This window comes from Hipposideros armiger, unplaced genomic scaffold (genome assembly GCF_001890085.2).
Source record: "Hipposideros armiger isolate ML-2016 unplaced genomic scaffold, ASM189008v1 scaffold_114, whole genome shotgun sequence".
Taxonomy (NCBI): Eukaryota; Metazoa; Chordata; class Mammalia; order Chiroptera; family Hipposideridae; genus Hipposideros; species Hipposideros armiger.
In genome coordinates, this window is record NW_017731464.1 from 3,073,320 (window position 1) to 3,096,620 (window position 23,301).

Consider the following 23,301-nt stretch of genomic DNA (forward strand, 5'->3'; position numbering starts at 1 on the left):
GTTATTCTAATTAATATGATTGGTTATATAGTGTATATGTATAATTTATTGGTGGTGTTATTTTACCAATCAGGTGAAGTATAGAAATGTTACCCACCTTTCCCTCCTTTACCCTTCCCATTTATAATTATCTTAAATATTTCTTACACATACATTTAGGGCCACAACAGATAGAGCTATAATTTTTGCTTCCACTGTAAAACTTAATTTGGAACTTTCAGTAGGAGAAAGAAAGTCTGTTTTGTTTACCCATATTTTTTTCTTACTGTGTTCTTCATGATGTGCCAAGATTTCCTTCTATTATCATTTCCTTTTTGTTTAGAGAACTTTCTTCAGCCATTCTTTTAGGGCAGGTCTGCTGGTGACAAATTCCATTAGTTTCCTTTTATCTGAGAATGTCTTGATTTCCCCTTCATTCCTAAGGGATATTTTTGCTGGGCGTGGGATTCTAGACAATTCTTTTCTTTCAAACTGTGCCACTGTTTTCTGGCCTCCATGGTTTCTGATGAGATACTGACATATTCAAATTGTTTTTCTCCATATAGGTAATGTATCATTTTTCTCTGACTGCTTTCTGACTTTTGTTTGTCTTTATGTTCAGAAGTTTGGTTATGATACATCTTGGTGTGGATTTCTTTATGTTCACCTGTTTGGGATTTGCTCAGTTGTTTGAGTTGATAGGTCTATGTTTTTCTGCAAAATTTGGGAAGTTTTTCAGCCACTATTTCAGTCCTTCCCCCATTCTGTTTTCCTTCTGGAAACTCTGATCACATGAATGTTAGATCTTTTGTTATAATTGTGCAGTTCCCTGAGGCTCTGTTCTTTGTTTTTTATTTTTTAAGACTATATTCTTTAGAAGTTTCAGATTTACAGAAAAATTGAGATGATAGTACAGAGAGTTCCATGTATTCCCCCACCCAGTTTCCGGTTATTAACATCTTATGTTAGTATGGGACATGGGCCAATTAGTGAACCAGTACTGATACATTATTATTAACTAATGTGCGTAGGTTACATTTCCTTTGTTTTTAACTAATACCTTTTTCTGTTCAGGATTCTATCCATAATACCACATTCTAGTTCATTTTTATGTGTCCTTTAGCTCGTCTTGGTTGTAACAGTTTCTCAAACTTTCCTTGTTATTGATAATTCTGCCAGTTTTGGGGTGTACTAGTAAAGTATTTTGTAGGATGCCCTCTACTGGAATTCATCTGGATGTTTTTCACATGATTAGACTGGTTTATCATTTTGGAGGAAAACAACAGAGCTGAAGTGCAATTTTAATCACATCATGTCATGAGAATATGGTACAATCATGATTTTCCCTGTGGATACTGACTTGGATTACTTAGTCAAGCTGGTGTTTATCAGGTTTCACCACTGCAAAGTTACTCTTTTTTCCCCAGTTTCTGTACTGTACTCTGAAAGGAAGTCATTATGCGCAGCCCAATTTATGGAACAGGAATTTGTGTTTTTCCTCATTGAGGGTGGAGTTTTGACATGAATTACTTGGAATTCTTCTGCAAAAGAGATATGTCTCTTCTCCCCCATTTATTTATTTTCTGTCATTTATTTATATCAGCACGGACTCATGCATATTTATTTTGTTCATTTTGTAAACTACATTTGGCCTTTTTTTATATTGGGTAATTGCTGTTGTTTTATCTTTCAGTTCACTGATTTTTTTTTTCTTCTCTCATTCTGTTTGGTTCTTTAGATTTTCTGTTTCTTTGATGAAACTTCCTATTTCTTTGCTAAGACTTTCTGTTTGTTCCTTTGTTTCAAGCATGTTTGTGACTGCTGATTTATGCATTTTTTTTGTCACAACTGTTTTAAAATCATAGCTTGATAATTCTGTCATCTCTGTCATCCCAATATGGGCATCTATGGATTCCCCCCCCCCCAATTTAGTTTGAGATCTTCCTAGTTCTTGGTATGATAAACCTCTGTTTAACTGGTTTCTGTTTTGGCAGGAGGTTGGTGGGGGTCCAGGGGGTGCTCCCTTGTTGTTACTAGGTGGGGATGTGAGTTCAGTTTCCTGCTGGGCCTCTGTTGACACCCGAGGGAGTGCTCTTCATTGGTAGGAGTGGGTGGAAGTTCAATTCCCTGGCGGGCTTCCACTCATACTTCCTGGGGGGGAAGGTAGGAGCGCGCGTCCTTGCTCCTCATGTCCCCTCCGCCGACACCATGGGGGCGGGAGTTGGCCTAGGTACGACTTGGTGGCTGTGAAAGTCCTGACTTTCCACTTTGCCTCCTTTGGCACCATCCCAGTGGGGAGAAGAAAGAGCACCCCCTTACCACCTACAGAGATGAAGGTCCTGATTCCCTGTTCAGCCTTCTCTAACAGCCCAGTGGGTGGGTTGGGGCGATTTGTTGTAGCCTCATGAGGTTGGAAGCCTAGGCTCCCCTCTGGCCTTTGTTGGCCTGGCTGGGGGAGGGCTGCAGAGGGCTGTGGTTTTTGACCGAAGTAGAAGGGTTAGTATCAACAAGTTTCTTTCTTACTAGGTTGCCACTCTAGCCAAACACTCTAGGTTTGGCTAGAGAGAGCAGACTCTTCTTGGGGCTTTCTGGCTGTGCCCATTGGTGTTTTCAGCTTGCTGGCTTCTTCTTTAGTTTCCAGTCTGGGATATATGAAGCCCAGGTGACTCCCCACCGTGTCATTCCGCAGGTCACAATATTTCTAGCCAGTCTGCCTTCTACTCACGTTTAGGACTCTTCTTATTATGTTTGTTTTATATATAATGTCCAAAGTATTGGTTGTACCGAGCGGGAATAGGGGAAAGAACATCTTCATCTTCCCAGAAGCAGAAGTCTTTAGCTTATGCTTTTTAAAAAGCAAACACTTTACTTCACTTAGTGAGGCTGTAGAAAGACACAGAGATAAATGCATATTTGCAACTAACTTTAAAAAAAATTTCCTGTCATTTTTCATCCAAGCTCTGTGTGATGGTTTATGTCCCCTAGACTCAGATTTGTGTCAGGTAGGGACCATAACCCCAGCCCTACCTCTCTCAGAGATCGTAAGAATTGTGTATATGTACATAATACATATTGTTCGACTTTGCCTGAAAAAACATCGGAAGGATGAGAGAGAGAAAGAGGGAGGGAGGGTGGAGAAAGGAGGAAAGGAGAGAGAGGGACAGTGTTCGCTATCAGCACTGAAGTAGAAAATAATTGACTACTATTTTTGTCTCTTTGAATGTTAATTTATTACTTATTTGTAAAGATTAAATTAAACTTTAAGCTGCATTATAGTTACTTGGACGAATAAGCAGGGATCCAAAGTGCCTTCAGGTTGAGGAAGAACAAGCCATGTCATCTCAACATCCTATCCTCCTTAGGAGAGGTTTCTAGTCGGGGAGTTCAGGCAAGTGCAGCAGACCCAGTGTCTGTGGATTGTGTCCTTTGGGTAAGGACACTACCAGAGTCCTGTGCGCAAGTTGGAGTGTGTAGGTTGGAGGCTAGGTGTAATTGTTACTGTGTATAATGGTTTCATATTAATATGGTGGAAACTTTCTAAGTAAAAAAGCACTGCAGCTCACCGCTAGCTTTATGTTATTTTACATTTAACAATCGCTTGGTTAAAGAAATAGAAGACACACTTAGCAATTATGTACCTAATATAAAGTTCAAAGATAGAACAACTACATTGGGTGACAGAATCAGGACCTAAAATGATCCTTACAAATTGGAACAATGGACTGATTCTGATGAGATGAAATAATGTACGGCCATATAGTTGCATTTTTACTTTATTTCAATCAGATTTATAAGCACAGCTCTGGGAAGGCAAATATTTAAAAAGAATAGCATGAGTGGGGAAAGATTTAAGTATCTTAGTGGTCAGTTAACTCGATATGACTGTATAGTATGATGTGGCTGCCAAAAGAATGTAATTTTTAGCTACATTAATAGAATTAATAGAAGGTGATAGTGCTGGTCTACTCTGCATGAGGCTGACCAGGCCTGGTTTCATTCATTTCGTGGGGTCATTTTCATAAAAAGGATATAGACAAAGCAGAGCATTTAAACGTGGGAGCAGCCAAAATGATGATGTGAGGAAAAACCATATCAAACAAAGTGGGTATGTTTAACCTCGAGAAGAAAAAACTTAAGGGTCTAAATAGTCATATTTCAGTTGTTTAGAAAGTGAAAAAATAGTCTTGACTTGTTCTTTTTGCTCTGAAGAGGACAATCTAGAATCAGGCGGTAGAAGTTTCCTGCCAGATGTAAGGAAGAACTGACCAAAGGTGAGGGCTATCTGAAGATGAGCCAATGGCCCAAGGAATTGACATTGTTCTAAGAAAACTGCTTGTCAAAAGGCTATTGCAGGGGTGGCCGGTTAGCTCAGTTGGTTAGAGCACAGTACTCATAGTACCAAGGTTGCTGGTTCAATCCCCACATGGGCCACTGAGCTGTGCCCTCCACAACTAGACTGAAAACAGCTACTTGACTTGGAGCTGATGGGTTCTGGAAAAATGCCTTCCACAACTAGATTGAAACAACTACTTCACTTGGAGCTTATGGGTCCTGGAAAAATACACTGTTTTTCCAATTTAAAAAAAAAAGTCTATTGCAGGGATTCAGATATGGGCTGTCTGGTTGCTCTAAAACAGTGCTACTCAAAGGATCTTTTTTTTCTTTTTCCCCTTGTGTGTTTTTTTATTTTATTTTCCCCCCAGCTTGTCACATTACTTTTCTTTGTAAATTGAGACAAAATCATCCTTTTAAATGTAATTAAGTGATTTTTAGTATATTTACAAAATCATTCACCTATCACCATTTATCTAATTCTAGAACATTTTTTCATCACCCCAAAGGAAACCCCATACCCTTTAGCAGTCATTCCCCATTCCCCCACACCCCAGTCCCTGGCAACCATTAATCTACTTTCTGTTGCCTATTCTGGACATTTCTTATAAATGGGCTCATATAATACGTGGCCTCTTGTGACTTCTTTCACTGTGCATAATGTTTTCTAGGTTTATCTATGTTGTAGCATGTGTCAGTACTTTGTTCACTTTCATGGTTGCATAATATTTCTTTATATGGATATACTGTATTTTTGAATCCTGGTGGATATTTGGGTTGTTTCCACTTTTTGGCTATTATGACTAATGCTTCTATGGACGTTTGTGTACAAGTTTTTGTGGACATAATGTTTCATTTCTCTTAGGTATATACATACAGTGTAAATTGCTAGGTTATGTGGCAACTATGCTTTTTGAGAAAATGCCAAACTGTTTTTCATAGAAGCTGCACTATTTTATATTCCTACCAGCAATGTATCAAGGTTCCAATCTTCATGTCCTTGTTGACGTTTTGTATTGTTTCTGTTTTTGATTATAGCATTTTAGTGGTTTTGATTTGCATTTTGATTATGCCGTTTCATTATGGTTTTGATTTGTATTTTCCTAATGATTGATGGTGTTGAGCATCCAACATCATGAAAATTTCATGTTTGTTTTCTTTGAGGAGTTTTTAGATCTTTGGTCCATTTTGAGTTAATTTTTGCGTGTGTTATAAGGTAGGAATCCAACGTCATTCTTTTGCATGTAGATAGCCAGTGTCCCAGAACCATTTTTTGAAGACCACTCTTTTCCCCATTGAATTGTCTTAGCACCCTTATCAGAAATCAATTGTCTATATAAACATATGGGTGCTACTGAAAGGATCTTGTGCCAGAATATAAATCAATGAACTATTCCTCTCGTAGGTAAAGTCTCACTAGGAAAAGAAAACAGCTTAGCGACTGATGGATTGATTGATTTCCTGGAACAAGCTCATCTCCTTATGGTCTGGTCACAGTTTACTAACCAGCAAATATTCGTAGACCACATTTTCAGTAGCACTGCTCTAGATCTTTTCTACCTTAAGTGTCGCTGGTCTGACCAGGAGCATCCCAGGCCCTATCCCAGAGCCACTGGATTAGAATCTATTTTTAAACAGAATCCCCAGGTGGTTCATATGCATATTAAAGTTTCACTGCACTGCTCTAGAATAAGATTCTAAGTGACTTTTAAAGATCTAGTCAAGTAAGTACAGGATCAATTAAAGAGTAGGACCTGGGAAAGGGAGAGTAAATGTGAGGATAAGCAAGAGAATTTCTGGAACTTCTTATGTAGCAGAAACGCACATGCGCCCCAGGTACCTTGGCCGTGGGTAGAACTCCAGGGCCAGCCGAGATCTCAGAGTGTTTCTTTTCACTGCTGCCCTGGACCTGATAGTTTTTGTTTGCCTGTGAAGAACTCCTTGAAGAGAGTTAGCTATAAAGGAAATTTAGAGCTATAGAGAAAAAAGGGGGAAGGAATAGCAAGGCAGAAGACACTTTTACAAAGCAACTTTGGGAGGGATAAACTCATTCCAGGCCTTAGAACTGCATCTTTAAGAAGAAGCTGAAATTTGGTTAAAAGCGTCTATGGAACCCATAGTGTGATTCTAGAAGTAGGCAGCAATAGTGCTGAGTCATAAAATCAGCAAACATTGAATATTTGAATGGAGGGTCAAACAAGTTAATATACCTCTTTGAAAACTTATATATGTATGCAAATGCAAGCACAATGAGAATGGGGAATTTGCAGGTATTATGCTGACATTGCAAGGAAGGGTGGCCTGAGCAAATGATTAGTAAATTAGTTCTGTGCAATATTTATTTTTACTATTTTGAGGTGAGTGGTATTATTGATATGCTATTTAGAATGCTCTCTTCTTTGTTCTCTTGAACATAAATATAAAGGTTTTTAGAGATGTATTTATAACTTGAGTCTTCCATTTCCTTCTAAGGCCTTAAGATTCCTAGGTAGGAATTTTCCTGCTGCAGGGGCTTTGAAGTTGGGGATAGAATATTATTCTGTGCTGCAAGCATCATTAACTAGGACCCCAGATAAACTTGAAGTTTGTAATAATCTATAGGATCTGAGTTGAAGGCCTGATTTTCAAATAGTAGTTTTTGCATGTGTTTATGAAAAAAGGTTTTCAGTACTTCAAGCAGTTAAATATGATAGTTAGTATGCTAACTATAAACCACTTTAAATGTCTGTTTAGTAAAGCAGGTCTTCTAAATAACATGTTAACATTGTTTAATGTTAATTTAAAAATAAAGTTTAAAATGACAACGCAAGCTCTTTAGATTTACACTGTTTAAATCATATGATATAAACTGATCTATAGTTTAACTGAACATTTCCCACTCCCCTAAAACTCAGGGTTCTTTTTTTAAAGCATGTATGTTTATTTTTATTTTTTAAATTAAATTAATTGGGGGTGACATGGGTTAATAAAATTATATATGCTTCAAGTGTACAATTTTATAATACATCATCTATATATTGCATTGTGTGTTCACCACCCAAAGTCATATATTTGACCTCAAAGTCAAAACTCGGGTTTTGACGTATCCTCACCATATAGACTTTTATCCCAATACTCCAAATACTGATTGTAGCCAAGGGCATCAAAGCATCGTCCCCACATCCTGTCTTTTCCTGAGTAAACAGATGGTAACTGAGACATCCCTCATGTGGGTTCCATCACTTTATGTCCAGTCTGTTTTGTAATCCTGGGGCTGGTCTTCTAACTAAAACCAGGGAAAGGTGGGACATCCTCTTGCCTGTTGCTGCTGAGAACCGATGCCACTGTACCGTAAATGCAAGTCAGTCTCAATTTGCAGCAAGATTTTCTCTTGACCTTTTCTACGTATCACAGCCATTCAAACAGATCTCCTCTATCCATCATAAACCAGTGATGTAAGTTTATTCTAAAACCTGAGAGGTTGCTGCATCACCAAGTCATTAAAAGTCATAGCCTCCCTCCAAAGAGGTGATCTTTTCTGCATGGGTATATCTCAGCATCTCTGCAGAAGACCAAATGAACAGGAATTGGAGCTTGAATTCATTGCAGACATCTCGGCAAACTGCTCTAGGATGCCATCTGCAGATGGTAACTGTCCAGATTGGACAGTTAGCTCTTGACCTCCTCTTGGCTCCACCAAATGCTTTTTATTTTCCTTCTAGATTCTTTATTATTTCTTTTGGGGTGAGACCAACTCAAGAGGCAACACTGCTGATTCTTTTTCACAGTTAGATGTAGAAACATTAGTCTTTCATTCCTCCTTGTGGGCATTTGGAGGACATGATCTTCTGTGCATTTTGGTGTCCCAGAACTTCTCTCTAATTCTTCCTACTTCCAGGACTGTGTAAATGGAAACAAATTCTAGAAGAGTTGATAATAAGACTGAAAAGCAGAGAGAATGATAGATAGTTCACTAAAATATGAGTCTCTTGCAGAAACTTGAACTCTAGAGACTGCTTTTTTGTCTCATTATCTCTCTTGTCTGTTATATCTAAAGCAGTTGTTCTAAGACTTTTTTTTTTTTTTTTTTTAGCTGAGCCATCCCGCCACCTGTTGGCAGCTCACGGCTGCTCAGCTCGGGCTGACTCAAACTGCTGTTGCTCAGAGCTCAAACTCTTGAGCGAGCTCTTAACCAACTGAGCCACTCGGCCGGCCCTGTTCTAAGACTTTTATTTCTCTCATCAAGCTTCTTATTCCTTTACAGTTGATTATTTTGCCCGCTACCAAAAACGGAACAGTAGGTCTGAACTCACTCAAATTCCCTTTTTTCCCAGCCCTAAACCAATATGCATATACATTTTTATTTCCTTCTTGCCAGGAAAGAAATATCTTTCCCAGACCAGTCCCTTTAACAGTGCTTTGAATCCTCCCCTCTTTTATCTATAGGACTTTTTTTCATCAGTTACCCTCAGCCTCTCTCTCCTGTATCTTAAAGCTTTCTTCTCCTGGCTTCTTCCACTGTCCAGTGCTTAATTCTGTTCCATACTAAAAATTCTTTCCCTCAGTGCTATTCCTCTCTTAAGCACACAATGTTCTGAAAGAGTAATGTATGGTCGCTGGCTGTACATATTCAACTCCCATTCTTTGCAAGTCCAATTCCATTCTCACCCCCATTCCATCCTTTCTCTGAAACTGTCCTTGCATAGATCTCCAGCGACTTCCCCATTGCCAGTCGCAGTGGTCACATTTCTACCTTTGGTCTACCTTTCTGAGGCAATAGCCATTCTTAACCCTTCACTCAGAGGAAGGTTCTAATAAGTTTTAACTTTTTTTAAAATGCGTTTTCACTTTAATGCATAGGGTTCAGTTGTGTTCATTTGATAATGTGAGGCTTCTTGTTTTGGTATGTGATTTCAGATTAAAAGAGACTTTATTTATTACTTTAAATAACAAAATCTCCAGTTAGTGCAGCGGTAGTTACTATCCTATGGTCCAAACTGTCACATATGTATGATGACTCTTACAGAAACACATATTTTCCACACCCTTTTTATTAAACAAAAGTAAAATAATTTTTAAAAACTAGTTAAAAAAACAAAACCTTACTTTATGCAAAAATCCTATTAACTTGGCTAGCTCACTTTTTGCTCACTAATGACCTTGGATTTCGATCATAATCATTACAAAGATAAACCTCTATGGATGTTGAAATAACTATGCCAGGGTGTGAGGCAACTTCCAGTGCCTCCCTGGGTCCTGACACAAAATTAATTCCACAAGCACCCCTGAGAGATCGTACGCAGTTCCAGCCAGAGAGCGGGAAACATGACCCATCTTATTTATATCCCAGCTGGTTGGCTTGAAAGTCTTAATTACAAGTAAAATGCTTCGGTCCAGATGCCATTGTAGTCCCTTCAAAACTAAAAACAGTTCTTTTCACATATTTCCTAAAGGTAGAAAAACAGTATGAACTCAGTTTAAGGCCAAGGTGAATTCACTTGAGTCCCTGCAATCGGGAAAAAATCATCAGTTTCACTTTTCTGAATTCAACATTCACATATTTAAATAGCTCATGCTGGCTCTCTCCTCTTAGCCCCTTTGCAGTGAGTCTGGAAATGGGGATCTTTGCTTCTGGTTACATGGAGCACTGATGCAGCGAGCAAGAAGGCGCAGCCCCTGTCCATTGGGTTCAAGAATTTAGTTTAGGAGAGTGCTGTGGTTTAGTAGGGTTGTAGAATTGCTATTGAAGATCTGGCCAGGAATCTCAGAGACCACCGGATATCTGCTCTGGACCCCGTTCCTTTGTCTTCTCTCCCCCCACTGTTAGTGTTGTCTCTGTGTATGTAAATTATCTGTGCTCACAGAACTGACTGCCTCGTTCTGTTCTGCCTCTACCGGTGTCTGTAACTAATAATGTATTTCTCAACTCGTCTTCACAGAGGGACCTGTCAGGACACAAGAACATTGTGGGTTACATCGACTCCAGTATCAACAATGTGAGTAGCGGTGACGTATGGGAAGTGCTGATTCTGATGGACTTCTGTCGGGGTAAGTATTTGAACTGTGTCCCAAGCTCTCATGTCACTAGCACTTTGATTATTGAGGGCATGGTGGTCATCTCACTTAATTTGCCCTGTACCCTAATGTATGTTGTTCTGGTTTTAAAGATTGGAAAACGAAGAGGCTAAAAGATACAGAGCCTGCTATCCATCACCCCCTGGTTATTCTTATAGGGGCAAGGATCAGTGGCACAAACAGGCCACAGTGGTAGATAATACAAAACTCCAGTTTTGTTAGCTTCAGGAAGGTTTGGTGCTTGTATGAGAATGGGAATGTATGCGTTCTTTGTGATGCTTTAAAACAAACGATGAAGGCACATATAATAAAGACCCAACTCCAGATGGACTAAAGGAACAATCCGGCTTCCCCACTCCCTCACTCATGTGTTCTCTTCCCCACCCACTCCACCATCCTTGTGTTATGGGGTAAAAGAATCCTTCGCGTCTAATGGAAATGACCTTCTTCCCCTTGGCTCAAGAGCTGTTGGGTTGTCAGAAAAGTCATGACGCATTTTTGCAATGAAAACAGAGAAAATACGTCATGACTTTTCCGACAACCCAATATCATTGCCGATAAGGTTACATTCAAACCATGCTGCTGCTAATAGTGGAGTTAGTTAGTTAAAATCATGGAGTTTCAAGCTCTATTTTATCTTGGGACATCTAGACTGTGGCATAATTTATTCAGAGTTGACTATATTTCATACAACCATTGTTTGGAGATTCGGCTTTTTTGGCCTAAGCAGCTGCCACTTAACAGCTTGAGTCACTGTCTCACCATTTTATAGTCACCCTTAATTCCACTGAGTTTCCTTGCCTTTAAAGATACCTGTTCATAAATTAAATATGTTGCTAACCCCCAAAATGTGATGTTAACCAGCAATGCCAGCCTTTATTGGAATAACTGTTAACCTGATTTTGTAAAATACTACCAAATTTGACCTTGACAGTATGTTTTCTCCTGCCCATTTTTCTTTGGACAGTAAAATGTTTAGAGACGAGGCAGTGGAAGCATCCAGGGATCTGGCTAATTCTGTAAGTGAGGCTGTCAGTCTCAGTCCTGGAGATTAAATGTTGGTATAGTATGTCTCCAGACCAGGCAGAGCAGTGAAGCCAGAGAGACCAGGCTGTTCCCAAAGTAGAGACTATAACGCCTTCTCCTGGGGTCTGTTGTGCAGCTGGGTGCTTACTAACAGATACTGCAAGTTGAGCCCGTGACCTTGTCTCATATCCAGCAGGGACGGTTTAACCAGGCAGCTAAGGGCGGGACCACTGTCATTTCTACAAATAATCTTGAAGACATAATGAGGGCAGCTCACGTCTGGGGTGCTTTGTTAAATAAGGTCACTGTTTTTGATGCATTAGAGGAAGGCCTGGATTCTGAGAAAACGAACCCCAGGCTGGGAATCAGGACACCTGGGTTTTATCCCTGGCTCAGTGAGTGATTACCGAGCTCCATTGGCTTCGTCCAGGATGCTCTGTGGACAGCCATTCATTCGCTCGGGTAAGTGACGCTTCTGAATGTTTACACCCTCTCCTTCGCTCTGTCCCCCTCTCAGGAGGCCAGGTGGTCAACCTGATGAACCAGCGCCTGCAGACAGGTTTTACAGAGAATGAAGTGCTGCAGATATTTTGTGACACCTGTGAAGCTGTCGCCCGCCTGCATCAGTGCAAGACTCCTATTATCCACCGTGACCTGAAGGTAACAGACCACACTGTCTCGTTAAGTGTATTCTTACAGAGTATTTTCTACCTGCCCCAGGGATGAGGCGCAGACTCATGAGGTGGGGACGTGAGAGAAGTTTGAGGCATGGTCCCAAATTCTAAGCTTACGTTCTGCTTGAAGAGAGAAAATACAAAGGGGAAAAAAGAAAGAACAGTATAGTACAGGTATCAATTTCATGACTTAAGTAGCCTTCAGAAATTCTTTATAATCATCAAACGCCTGAACACATTTTTTTTCCCCCTGATTATACTCCCAAATTCACTTTTCCAGGGTCATGAAAAGTAATGTGCTGATTTAGATAGTTTCTAAACATTGATGCTTGGTCTTTAAAGTCTATTTCATAGTTTTCAAAATTCATTAATTGATTCTTTTTAATATTTATTCCACCAATTACCATCTCCTTGCACTGGCGTTTTCATATTATAGTCACTTGACGATGTTTGTTCAGTGGAATTGGCACCCAGTTAGGATTTGCTAGCATTTATGGAGCATTGACTGTCTGCCATGCACTCTACTAGACACTGTATGTACAAGACCTCTTTGGAGGGAAACATTTTTTACATTTTATAATTGGGGAAACTCAGGAGTAGAGACGTACGTGACTTGCCTAAGATCATATAACTAGGAAGGAGCAATCTCAGAATTCTGATTCTAAATTACAATTTCTTTTCATTATGCCTGTGTTTCACGAAATGTGCTTCATGGCTAATAACTTACATCAGCATCCCCTGGTGTGTTTGTTAAGTGCAGGCTGCTGGATTCCACACCGAATCTGTTGGGCTATAATTTTGGTGGTGGTGTCAGAGCGGTCCAGGAATTTATATCTTTATAAGCACCCCAAGTGGTTTTTGTATATTTTAAAGTTTGAGGATCACAGCAGCCTACTGGCATTTCTCTTTTGAGGTTTTGGTGGGGGTTTTTTCTGTTTGTTTTTCTTTTTTTTAAATTGAGATATAAATCGCATACCATAAAATTCACCCTCTGAAAGTGTATAATTTGGTGGCTTTTAGTATATTTACAAGGTTGTGCAACCATCATCACTATCTAATTCCCGAACACTTCATCACCCCCCAAAGAAACCCTGTATCCATTAACAATCACTCCTCATTCCCCTTCTTCCAGCCACTAATCTACTTTCTATTGCCTCTTCTGGACATTTCATGTAAATGGGCTCATACAGTATATGACCTTGTGTCTGACTTCTTTCACCTAGAATAATGTTTTCAAGGTTCATCTATGTTGCAGCATGCATCGGTACCTCATTCCTTTTCGTGGCAGGATATTCCGTTGTGTGGCTATACCACATTCTGTTTATCCATTCACCAGTTGATGGACATTTGAGTTGTTTCCACTTTGGCTGTTATGAATAAGGCTACTGTGATCTCCCATATACTGGGTTTTATGTAGGCATATGTTTTCAGCTCTCTTGGGTGTATACCTAGGTGAGAAATTGCTGGGTCATATGGTAACTGTGTTTAACTTTTTAAGGAATTGTCAAACTGTCTTCCAAATTGGCTGCACCATTTTACATTCTACCAACAGTATAGGAAGGTTCCAGTTTCTCCACATCCTCACCAATCTTTGTTATTGTCCTTTTTTAGTTTGCCCATCCCTCGTGAGTGTGAAGTGATGCATATATACTGGCATTTCTGTACTAAAGCAGTTAGCTTTCAGGAAGATAGGGACATACCCCCCAAAGCCTTAGACATTCTTCTCCAGTGTACCTCTGCCCATAGTCAGCCCTTTTTCTGAGTAGAAAAAGGAGAATACATCTCAATAGATATGAGCCTAGCACAGTATAAGTACATAAATCTCAAGATGTTTCAAGTATTGGTGAGAGGATGTAAATTAAATATTTACACTTGAAACCGAAATAGGTGAACTATAAAACTTTATAGAACAAAGTGATGAATAGATGAAAACCAAGTGGCTTAATGTATGATCAGATAGTGAGATCAGGCAGTAGTGGTTAGAATCTTCTGGAAAAGTGGGATTTCAAAGTACTAGCGGGCTATAGATGGTCACAGAGAGGATGAAGGACACATTTCAGGCAGAGAGCAGAGCTTGAGGGATGCCTAGAGAAGGGAACGACAAGGTGTTGGAGGATGAGGAGGTAGGGCAGCATGCAGATCAGGCCACAGTGACACAGGCCCCTGCTCTGAGTATGCATTTACACTGTATTCAGTTGTTGCCTTTAATGATGAGTGACATTCTTGGGCCTGTTAATATACATTTCAAAATAAGCAGTGGCAACAAAATTTTAGGAGCTGACCACCCGCCCTGCTGCCTGCCTTGGAGAAGAGTTTGTGAGGGGCAGAGAAATAGGGGAGGGGCATGGCCGGGCAGCCCCAGCACTGGTCTGTGAGTGTAGGGGCTCTGTTTCTGTGAACTGTATCAGCTCTGGCCTCTCTCGAGCCCCTTTCCACACACCCCCCTCATCCCCCCATGTCAGATGGAGTTCAATTTCATATTGGAACTCCTGACGCGGTAGCACTCATGCTGTGACTTGTACCAACAGAGTTATAAGTGCAGTGGGAGATGAACACGCAGTGTTTGCATTGCTGGATGCGGACACTTTTCAGTCCCTGGCTTATTCTCCTCCTGTGGTCTCTGACTCCTTTCTGACTCTCCTTCCTTGACCTCGGTGACACCATGCTCTCCCTGGCTTCTCTTCATCAGCCTCTGAGCCTCGGGTTCTTCATCTGTGAAGTGGAGACACAATGCCAGCTTTGTTAGGGTCGAGATAGGATTAAATGAGAGCATGCATGTCACTGTCAGGCATATCCCCTGCCCAGTAAGTCCTGAGAGGGCACGGAGGTGACAGCAAGGGGCGGAGAAGAGAGGCCCTCAAACATCCTTTACAGAGTGCTATTCCTGGGTTCTTAAACAAAACTCTTCCTTTATTTTAACTTTTTAAACATTTATTGGGTTAAATGAGGCCAAAATGATCATCATTTTATACCCATAAATAGTACCTCCCCAGTTGACATATCCCCAGCATATCATTGCCGTGTGGTGTTCACAGTGCTACCGAGAGGTGGTGGGCAGTCATCACCCGGTGATGGGAACCTGAGGCCCAGAGCCCAGTGTCTCCTGTGGGGACTCGGAGCAGGTCAGTGCTTGGGATCAAGCGGCAGCAGGAGCCCCAGACTCTCCGTTCACTGGACTGAACAGCCCATGAGACGTCTCAGCAGAGGGACAGTGAGCAAAGTGGAACGGGAGGGTGAGGCCGCACCATGAGCAGGAGGCTGCCACGTTCCGTTCCCCAGCCTGCCCCCAGCCCTGTCCCCTGCCTCTCCTCAGTGTTCCTGGGAGGCAGCGCGGCGCTGAGCACGGTGTTGGGTCTGTAGTTGTGTTTTAATCCATACTGAAGACCATTGGTTATGCTGCGGGACACCTGGTAGTGGTTCCCTGTCTCCTCTACCTTGGAAGCAGGGACTGTAAGCAGGGGCCCCTGGGAGGAGGCCTTGATTGTGATTGTTCCAAGGAGCCCTGTGGCTGTTGCTTTTAGCTGCGAACTCCTGGTGGTTTTGATGACGCCTTCCACAGCTCCCCACGTCTTACAGTCAGTGCCATCTGTTTATAGATGCTTTCCTTAGCATGCTAGATTTTGTTGATTCCTATTAGCATGTGCACAGTGGCAGTTACCTTTACCTGCTGCACTGCCGCTGCCTCAGGCATGAGGGAAAAGTCCCCACATATCTCCTGTTTGCCCTGGGGTGTCGCTGTATATCACATAGCCTGGGCCACTCTGAGCTGTGTCACCACTGGAACCAGCCACCGCAGTCCCAGTGGTAGCCAGAGCCAAGAAGTTCTTTCTTCTCCTGTTGCCCAGAGGAAGTGCTGGTTGCTGGTCTCTTGGTCGCTTCTCTGCGAGCAGGATTTCCTTTGGATGAGGAGGCACCATTGCGAATAAAGCCAGTGGGACGCCAGAAGGAGAACAGGCCAGGCCAGCTGTGGACTCCCTTCTTAAGCCCGTGCCACCCTAACGGGGGTCTGCTTGTTCACGTGCAACACTGAGAAAAACCCCTCTCGCTCTGCCCTCTGGATGTATGGTCTTTATTTCAAATCACATACAGGAAATACGTACGTAAGTGCTCCTGGTTCTTAAGCAGCTCATGGTCTAAAAATAACCAGAACAGAAGAGCTGTTCTTCAAGGAAGGGCCTTCCTCAAATACATTATTTTAGCATTTTGATTATTTCTCCCATTTACAAATGTTTACTTCTCTGAGGGAAGATAAGAGATTATTATTACAGATCATGGGGTCGTAGACTGAAAAGGTCATCTGAACCAGCCCTCTCCTTTGACCAATGAGGCGACCTCTGTCCAGAAAGGCTGTGACCTGCACAGCTCACTCAGTGATCAAACCACAACAAAGGCTGAGGTTTTTTTACTCCCATTTTGGTTTCGGTTTGTTTCATTTTGTTGTATTGTACCATGCTGTTTGTCCCAGCACTTAAGAATGGGGATAAAGGGTTAAGACTTAATAGTTGAAAACGTCATGATCTCTCTTTTGTCAGAAAGAGAGTTTGATCTCATGAAGTATACAATAGGATGAAGATTCTTATTTTTAGAATCGCGGGTTTGAAAACCTGCATTCCTCTAACCCTCCAGAATTTCCAGTGGGAATAAATTCTGTGACTTAAATGCCTGAATGCCATCTCTGTACGAAATAATGTCAAGGTGAAGAGGTCAGTAGGAGATGGCTTTCCAGACCTTTTAGCTAAAGCTATAAGCAGAATTTGGGAGTGACAGTTTTAATAATACGCTTAAGCCAATAGGTTGGGAAGTAAGGTCAGTGGTAATTAAGCTCTCAAAGAGCAGAAAGATTTAAGGATTGTAAGCACCGGTAACCAGTGTTAGGCTTACATCCTAAAAGGGACATTGCCAAAAACAAAATCACTGTGCAAATTATCTGAAGGTTTCAGAAGAGGCTGTCAGAATATATCCAGTTGGTTCTCTGTCTTCCTCATCTCATTTAATTCCTCTTGGTCCTAGTCTAGAACTGGCCCTCATCACCTCACACCTGGACAATTGCACCTGTCCTCATTGTCTTTGTCTCCCTCATCTGTCACCATGCTAACCTCCCTAAAACACCTCTTTTCATCTGCTGCTGACGGTTAAAAATGTCGAGTGGTTCCCTAGTAGCCTTCTTCAGTTTGCCCTCTGTCTGCTTCTCTGGTCCTCTCTCCTTCTGCTCCCTTCTCTTTCTCCATTCTGAACTGTCCATGTTCCTTAGCTGCGTAACACACATAAATGCAGCGAGTGAGGGTGTGTTCCCAGAAGACAGGCAGCCTGAGCCCAAATCTCACTCTGCCAGTCCTGTGACCTCAGGCACGTTCAACAACTAGACTCCATTTTCTCATCTTTTAAGTGGGGACAATAAGGCTTTATAAGAATTTCATGAAATACTGTAAGTAAAAGCACATGGGGCAGTGTCTAGCACATAGTAAGTGCCATTATTTGCTGATACCATTGCTCAATCATTCCTGCCTCTGTGTCTTTGTTCCTACTTCTAGTTTTGCTTATCTAAGGCCTTCACTTCCTCCAAGGCCCAGCCTTATCTCCCCATTCATAAGAGCACTAGCCCACATTATGTCCAGTCCCATGTTTTCCCTTTTCTTTGCAATACCAGTGCCCAGCACAGTTCCGGCTATAGTGGCCTGCCTCTGTGCTTCAGACACCTCAAGCACGCTCCCATCTCAGCTCCTTCACGCTGGCTATTCTCTGCTTGGAACGCTCCTCCCCTGACTGCTGTTTACAATAGCATCCCTCTTAAACATACATATATTTAACCTGCTGGGGTTTTCTTTTTCATAACATTGATCACTACTGGGCAATTTTACTTTCTTTCTTATAATCCTCAACTGATCACTAAGCTCCATGAGAGGCTAAATTTTGATTTGTTCTCAGCCTTATCCCCAGAACCTAGAAAAGTATTTGATATGTAGTAGGAGTTCAAATGTATTTCTTTTTTTTTTTATTAAATTATATTTTATTATGAAATACACATTTTTTAGAATTAGTTTCAGCTCAAATGTATTTCTTTAATAAATGAATGGTAGTAGCAAATTATGTTTATATAGGAATATTGACAGTTTTCTTTGTGTACATTCTCTTACTTGCTTTGTAACAACAGTGATAGAAATATTATCAGCTTTACTATTCTGATGAGAAACAAGCCCAAAGAGCTTCAGAGATACGTCCAAGGTCAAACATCTATAATAGTCTCTGAGGTCTCTTGAACTCTAAGTCCACTGTGGTTGCCACACACCACACTCTCTGTCAAGTGTTTGGTTGATGATGGTGGCATTGATGACGGAGGGCAGCAGCCAAGGTTGGAGGTTTTCACAGGTTTAACAAGTCACAGGGACAGACTTGGGGGGGGGCGGCAGAGCACACAGCAGCTAACGCAGCTGCTGCCAAGCGATTTCACCTTTATAATTTCGTTTGATCCTCCCAACAAACTTGCAGAGTAGCCAGAGCAGGAATTATTGTTTTGCTCTGCATTGATATTTCTTTGATATTGATAAAGCTTTTCCTGCATTGATAGTTCTGACTCTCTTGTCTACTTTTGTACACACCCTTAATGTTTAACTGGTTTTCCTGTAACTATAATTGTATACACTGTTATCTTTGTGGGAGGGAGGGAGGCCAGCTGAGGTGGGACCAAGTTGGACATAGTGTGACTCCTGAGTGCCGCCACTCTGGAACTAACCAGAAATACCAACCTAGCTTTTAAGGTAGGGAGAAAAAAACAAGCGTACGTTATCTTTATTCTGTCCTTTGTCTACTTAGTTCTCCTCCCTCCCGCAGTGACTTTGGTCTCCAGAGCTACCTTGTTTGCATCTCGATACGAATTAACTTTTCTGTTTTCTAAGTTGTACATTCCAGCATTAGAAGTACAGACGCTGAATTAGGAAGGAACTGCACACCTGTAATAGGAGAAGTGAGGTCTCACATGAGCCCTGTAAGATGCATGAGTCCCGGAAGGAGGATTGGAGCCGAATAATGCTATATAAGGGATCTAGGGGTCCTATGTTTGTAAACTGCTGGTCTGGGTATGATATAATTATAGACCAGTCGTTGGCAAACTTTCCTGCAGAGGGCCAGGTAGTAGAATTTGGGGCTTGTCGGCCATGGGACATGCTCTGCTGTGGGAGCAGGAAAGCAGCCCTAGACTAGACGATAGGAAGTGGCTTGGTTTGGCCTAAAGGGCTTACTTTGTCGACCCCTCCTAGTGGCAGTAAGTACTGTAGATTTGGCAGGGTGGCCATGGAAGGTTCTACTGAGGGTTAGGACTTGAGCAAGGATTTGAAGAATGACCAGGATTTGACTAGTGGAAAGTGAGCAATTAAATACAAAGACAAACTAGGCAATATAGGGAATGCTTAGGAAACACCGAGCAAATCAGCCTGGCCAGTATCTAGACACTTGGTTCCTCATTGACTAGATTCCTATTCTAGGGGCATTTCTGAACCTAAAGAACTAAGGTAGCCCCATCGTTAAGCTGGTATCCAGTACACTGGGTGAATACTCCCCACCAGGGTTCGAGGGTGGGGCTGGGGGCCTTGGGTCATTGCTCTGCTTCCAACCTGCTTTCGGCCTGTCCCTCATAGAATTAGGTTGCTCGGGTTCTCTTCCTGCCTTAATCACTGAGAGCCTCACTTTCCCATCTGTAAAACGGGGATATTATTATACTGTTATTATGAGGATTAAGATAATCCATGTAAAGTGCTGAGTACTCATAATAGTAAAAGCTTAGGAATGGTAGCTGTTGTTTTTATAACCTCTAAATTTGAATGGAAATGCTAGTGTTGTTTTATTGGAATTACGTTAGATTCTTAAAGTGAGTATATGTTCAGGGTGGCTTGACTGTTTCATTTTGTGTGACTAGATTCAACTGATGAGCTTTATGAAAAAGCTGTAGATGGTGGACATATTTGCCTGCCTCAGCCTTGTCTCTGGGGAACAAATTTCTCCAAAGAATTCTTAATCACAAAACATGTCCACGCAAGTTGATGGCCATAGTTCACATTGCCTGTGTGGCTAAAAACCCCAAGGTCAGAATTCTAGATTAAAGTGAGCATAGGTTATTAGTGCCCCAAGTGCACAAGCTTATCCTCTCTGCAAGAACAGTGGACTTTAAACTCAGGCCTCAAAAGCTCTCCTCAGATGAATTCCAAGGCACGTGAGTTAACAATGACAAAACCCCTTACACTACTACCAGGAGTGAGACTCAGCAGGATTAAGAAACAGTAAACTATAGAATCAGTTTGCAGCAAAAACTTTAGGTATTGGATTTGTATATACAGACTGTAAAATAAACATATTATTATTTGGAATATAATTTTATAAAAATTAAAGTGTAGAGTTAGTTAGGAGTTTGCTTGTGACGCCAGCTGTGAGCAGCAGGGCCCGGGTTCGGATCCCACATGAGGGCCAGTGATGCTGCGCCCTCTACAGCTAAGATGGTGAACAACAGCTCGACTTGGAGCTGGGCTGCCGTGGGTTGCCGGCAATGGCATAGACTGTATTGGGGCTGTCCGGCAGCTGGCATGAGCGTTCATGAGCTGCTGTGAGCTGCCATGAGTGGCCATCCAATGGCCGGCAAGTGACTGCCTCATCCGGGAAGAGCGCAATGATAATACCAACATGGGCCAGTGAAGCGACGTCCTCCACAACTAGACTGAAGAACAAAAAGGACAGCATCTTGTCTGTTCCCCTTCTCTGATTCCCCAACGCTGTTCCCTCCCCCAATTCCCCAATAAAATCTTTAGAGGAAAAAAAAAATTAAAATGTAGAAACAAGAGATTGTCATCATTGGCCAGGTATTTTTAAAAGAACTGGTAGTAATAATAAGGCCTGGGTATTTGGTGGCTCCTGTCTTGTTTCTGACTCTCTCTCTCTCTCCCTCTCGCTCTCTCTCTCTCTCTCTCTCTCTGTCTCTCTCACACACACACAGGTGTTTGTTGTATATGTTTCTGTTTTTTAGTTTATTTCAATCAACCAACACTTTCTGCACCAAACACTATGTTAGGCACTGGTAGGGAAGACTACAGATACCTGTGCTTGTCCTTAGGTGCTTCTAGTCTACTTTGACTGTTTTCCAAAGGTGATCAGCCTTTGAAAGTCTGAAGACAAAAGACAAGGAGACTACAGACTCACTGGTCTGGCAGGATGTTTTGGCTGCCATTTTACTGCCCCCACACAACCAGGTCTGTCCTTCCACCTACTAGTCAGCTCAGTTATATAACAAAAGTTAATCAATACATCTTGAGTACAGTAGAGCTTGCTGTCTTGGAGTTATTATTTCATTGGCAGAGTCCTTTAACACCAGGGATTTTTCTAGGTTCTGGTCTCGGTAAGCTCCCTTCTCCCCAGAACCCCTAGCTTACTGCCTAAAGAATTGATCTATAAAAAGACAAGGCTAATACTTTGAAAGGAAAACTGCTCATTACCCGCAGGCCTTAACTTGCCTTGAGAAGTAACTAAAATACAACAAATATTTATTAATTCTGAAAACCCTAACCTCTGTGGTAAAGACATTGACGTATCTATTTAGAAGACCCGAGTGAAATGACTGGCGTGAGGAAGAGGGAAGCACCGCAGGGGCACCGGGAAGGAGCCCCGCTTGTTTGCACGGGGGCCTGAGGAACGCTTCGAAGAGCAGGTGGCTTTTCAGCTGGCTTGGAAAGAGCAAGGGGATTTTGATAGTTGGGGAAAGAGGTGGGAATCAGAGAGAGCCTTCTAGACCGAAAGAAAGGCGTGTGGAAAGACACAGAGGCTTGGAAGTGTAAGGGCTGTTTCTGCAGAGGTGAGAAATGTGGCTGAAATTTTTAAAAATGGGATTCTTGCTTCCCCACTGTGGAGTCACCTCCTTTTGCCACCTCCACTCTCATTGTCCCCTGTTATTATGCTGTTTTGTTCTACTTGGGGTGTTGAGATACGTGGAGGACAGTAACTTTCCTGTGCACATGAATGGGATTATCAGAAATATTTCATTGATGTGAATGAGAACCAAAGCTCCGCACGCATTACTAAATGATATCTTGGAATGGATGGTTGGGGAATGTTTTTCAGGTCGAAAATATCCTCTTGCATGACCGAGGCCACTACGTCCTGTGTGACTTCGGAAGCGCCACCAACAAATTCCAGAATCCACAAAGTGAGGGAGTCAATGCAGTGGAAGATGAGATTAAGAAGTAAGCTTTTCCTCTTTTCTTAGAGTTTTGTCTATTACTTTAAATCAGCAACTTTCCTTTCAGCGTGTGGGCGAGAAGGTCAGGGTGAGAAGACCATGGTGCTAGTACATTGTTCCTCTTCTCAGAGCATTGTGCTGGCCGTTGGGTTTGATTTTAAGTGAGAATGTGGAGAGGGTTCACAGTCACTGATGAGCAGAATAAAACGAAGACCTCTTACAAGAGCACTTTATCAGTGTGCATACGGTCATTGTCCATACATATTTTGATTAATGTCACACAGCCCTTAAAAAGCTGAATGGTGCACACACCACAGAAACACTGATGTTTCTAAGTGGGATCACAACAGCTGTGACATTATTAGTAAGCTGGATGTGCTTTTTACTGAACCCTGAATTGCTGTGTGTTCCTTCCTTCTCCTAAGGAGCTCTTCTGCAAGATGATGCCATTAATGGTGAGTGGGGCTATTGAAGCCTCTACAGATACTGACTGACCAACTGCCATAAGGAAAAACTTCCTTAGATATGTGACTCCAGGGAAAACCTGACCTGTTTTCCCCTGCTTTCAGCACTCACTGTGGCTACTAGTGAATCAGCAGTGTAACGTGCCCACTTATACCTTGATCCTTTCTCCTTTCTGCATCACCCCTGGCAACCAAGCCTGGGGCGTGAGAACTTCTGGCCCAAGGCCCTAGTGGTCCCCTAAACCACAGTACCTCTGGGCTCTAGAGACGGCAGCCCAAGCCATGTGCTTGGTAACACCACGACACACTCACTTTGAAGATGAACTCATACTCCTCTCTTCCTGAGCCAGAGATCAAAGAAAAACTTGTTTCAGCCCTCTTCCAGCAGCAAAGGGCCATCTGCCTCCCACCCAGCCAGGGCCCACTTTCTGCTGTTTTCCAGGGTCCTTGGCAGTATTACATCTCATTGTCAAGCCACATTAAAGGAGATTACTATTTCTAAAAATGTATCAGCAAATAGAGTATCATAAAACAAGGATTTACAGGGGAAGATTTTGTT

At 42.0% G+C, this 23,301-nt stretch overlaps 1 protein-coding gene across 1 annotated transcript in view; it reads left to right on the forward strand.

Annotated features, from left to right (window-relative positions):
• Nucleotides 1-23,301, forward strand: part of AAK1 (AP2 associated kinase 1) — a 195,115-nt gene that overhangs the window by 91,489 nt on the left and 80,325 nt on the right. The window contains exons 4-6 of the mRNA XM_019647614.1: nucleotides 10,230-10,338; nucleotides 11,909-12,051; nucleotides 22,161-22,282. Coding sequence (XP_019503159.1) covers nucleotides 10,230-10,338; nucleotides 11,909-12,051; nucleotides 22,161-22,282 — 374 coding nt within the window. The remainder of the gene's footprint in view (nucleotides 1-10,229; nucleotides 10,339-11,908; nucleotides 12,052-22,160; nucleotides 22,283-23,301) is intronic.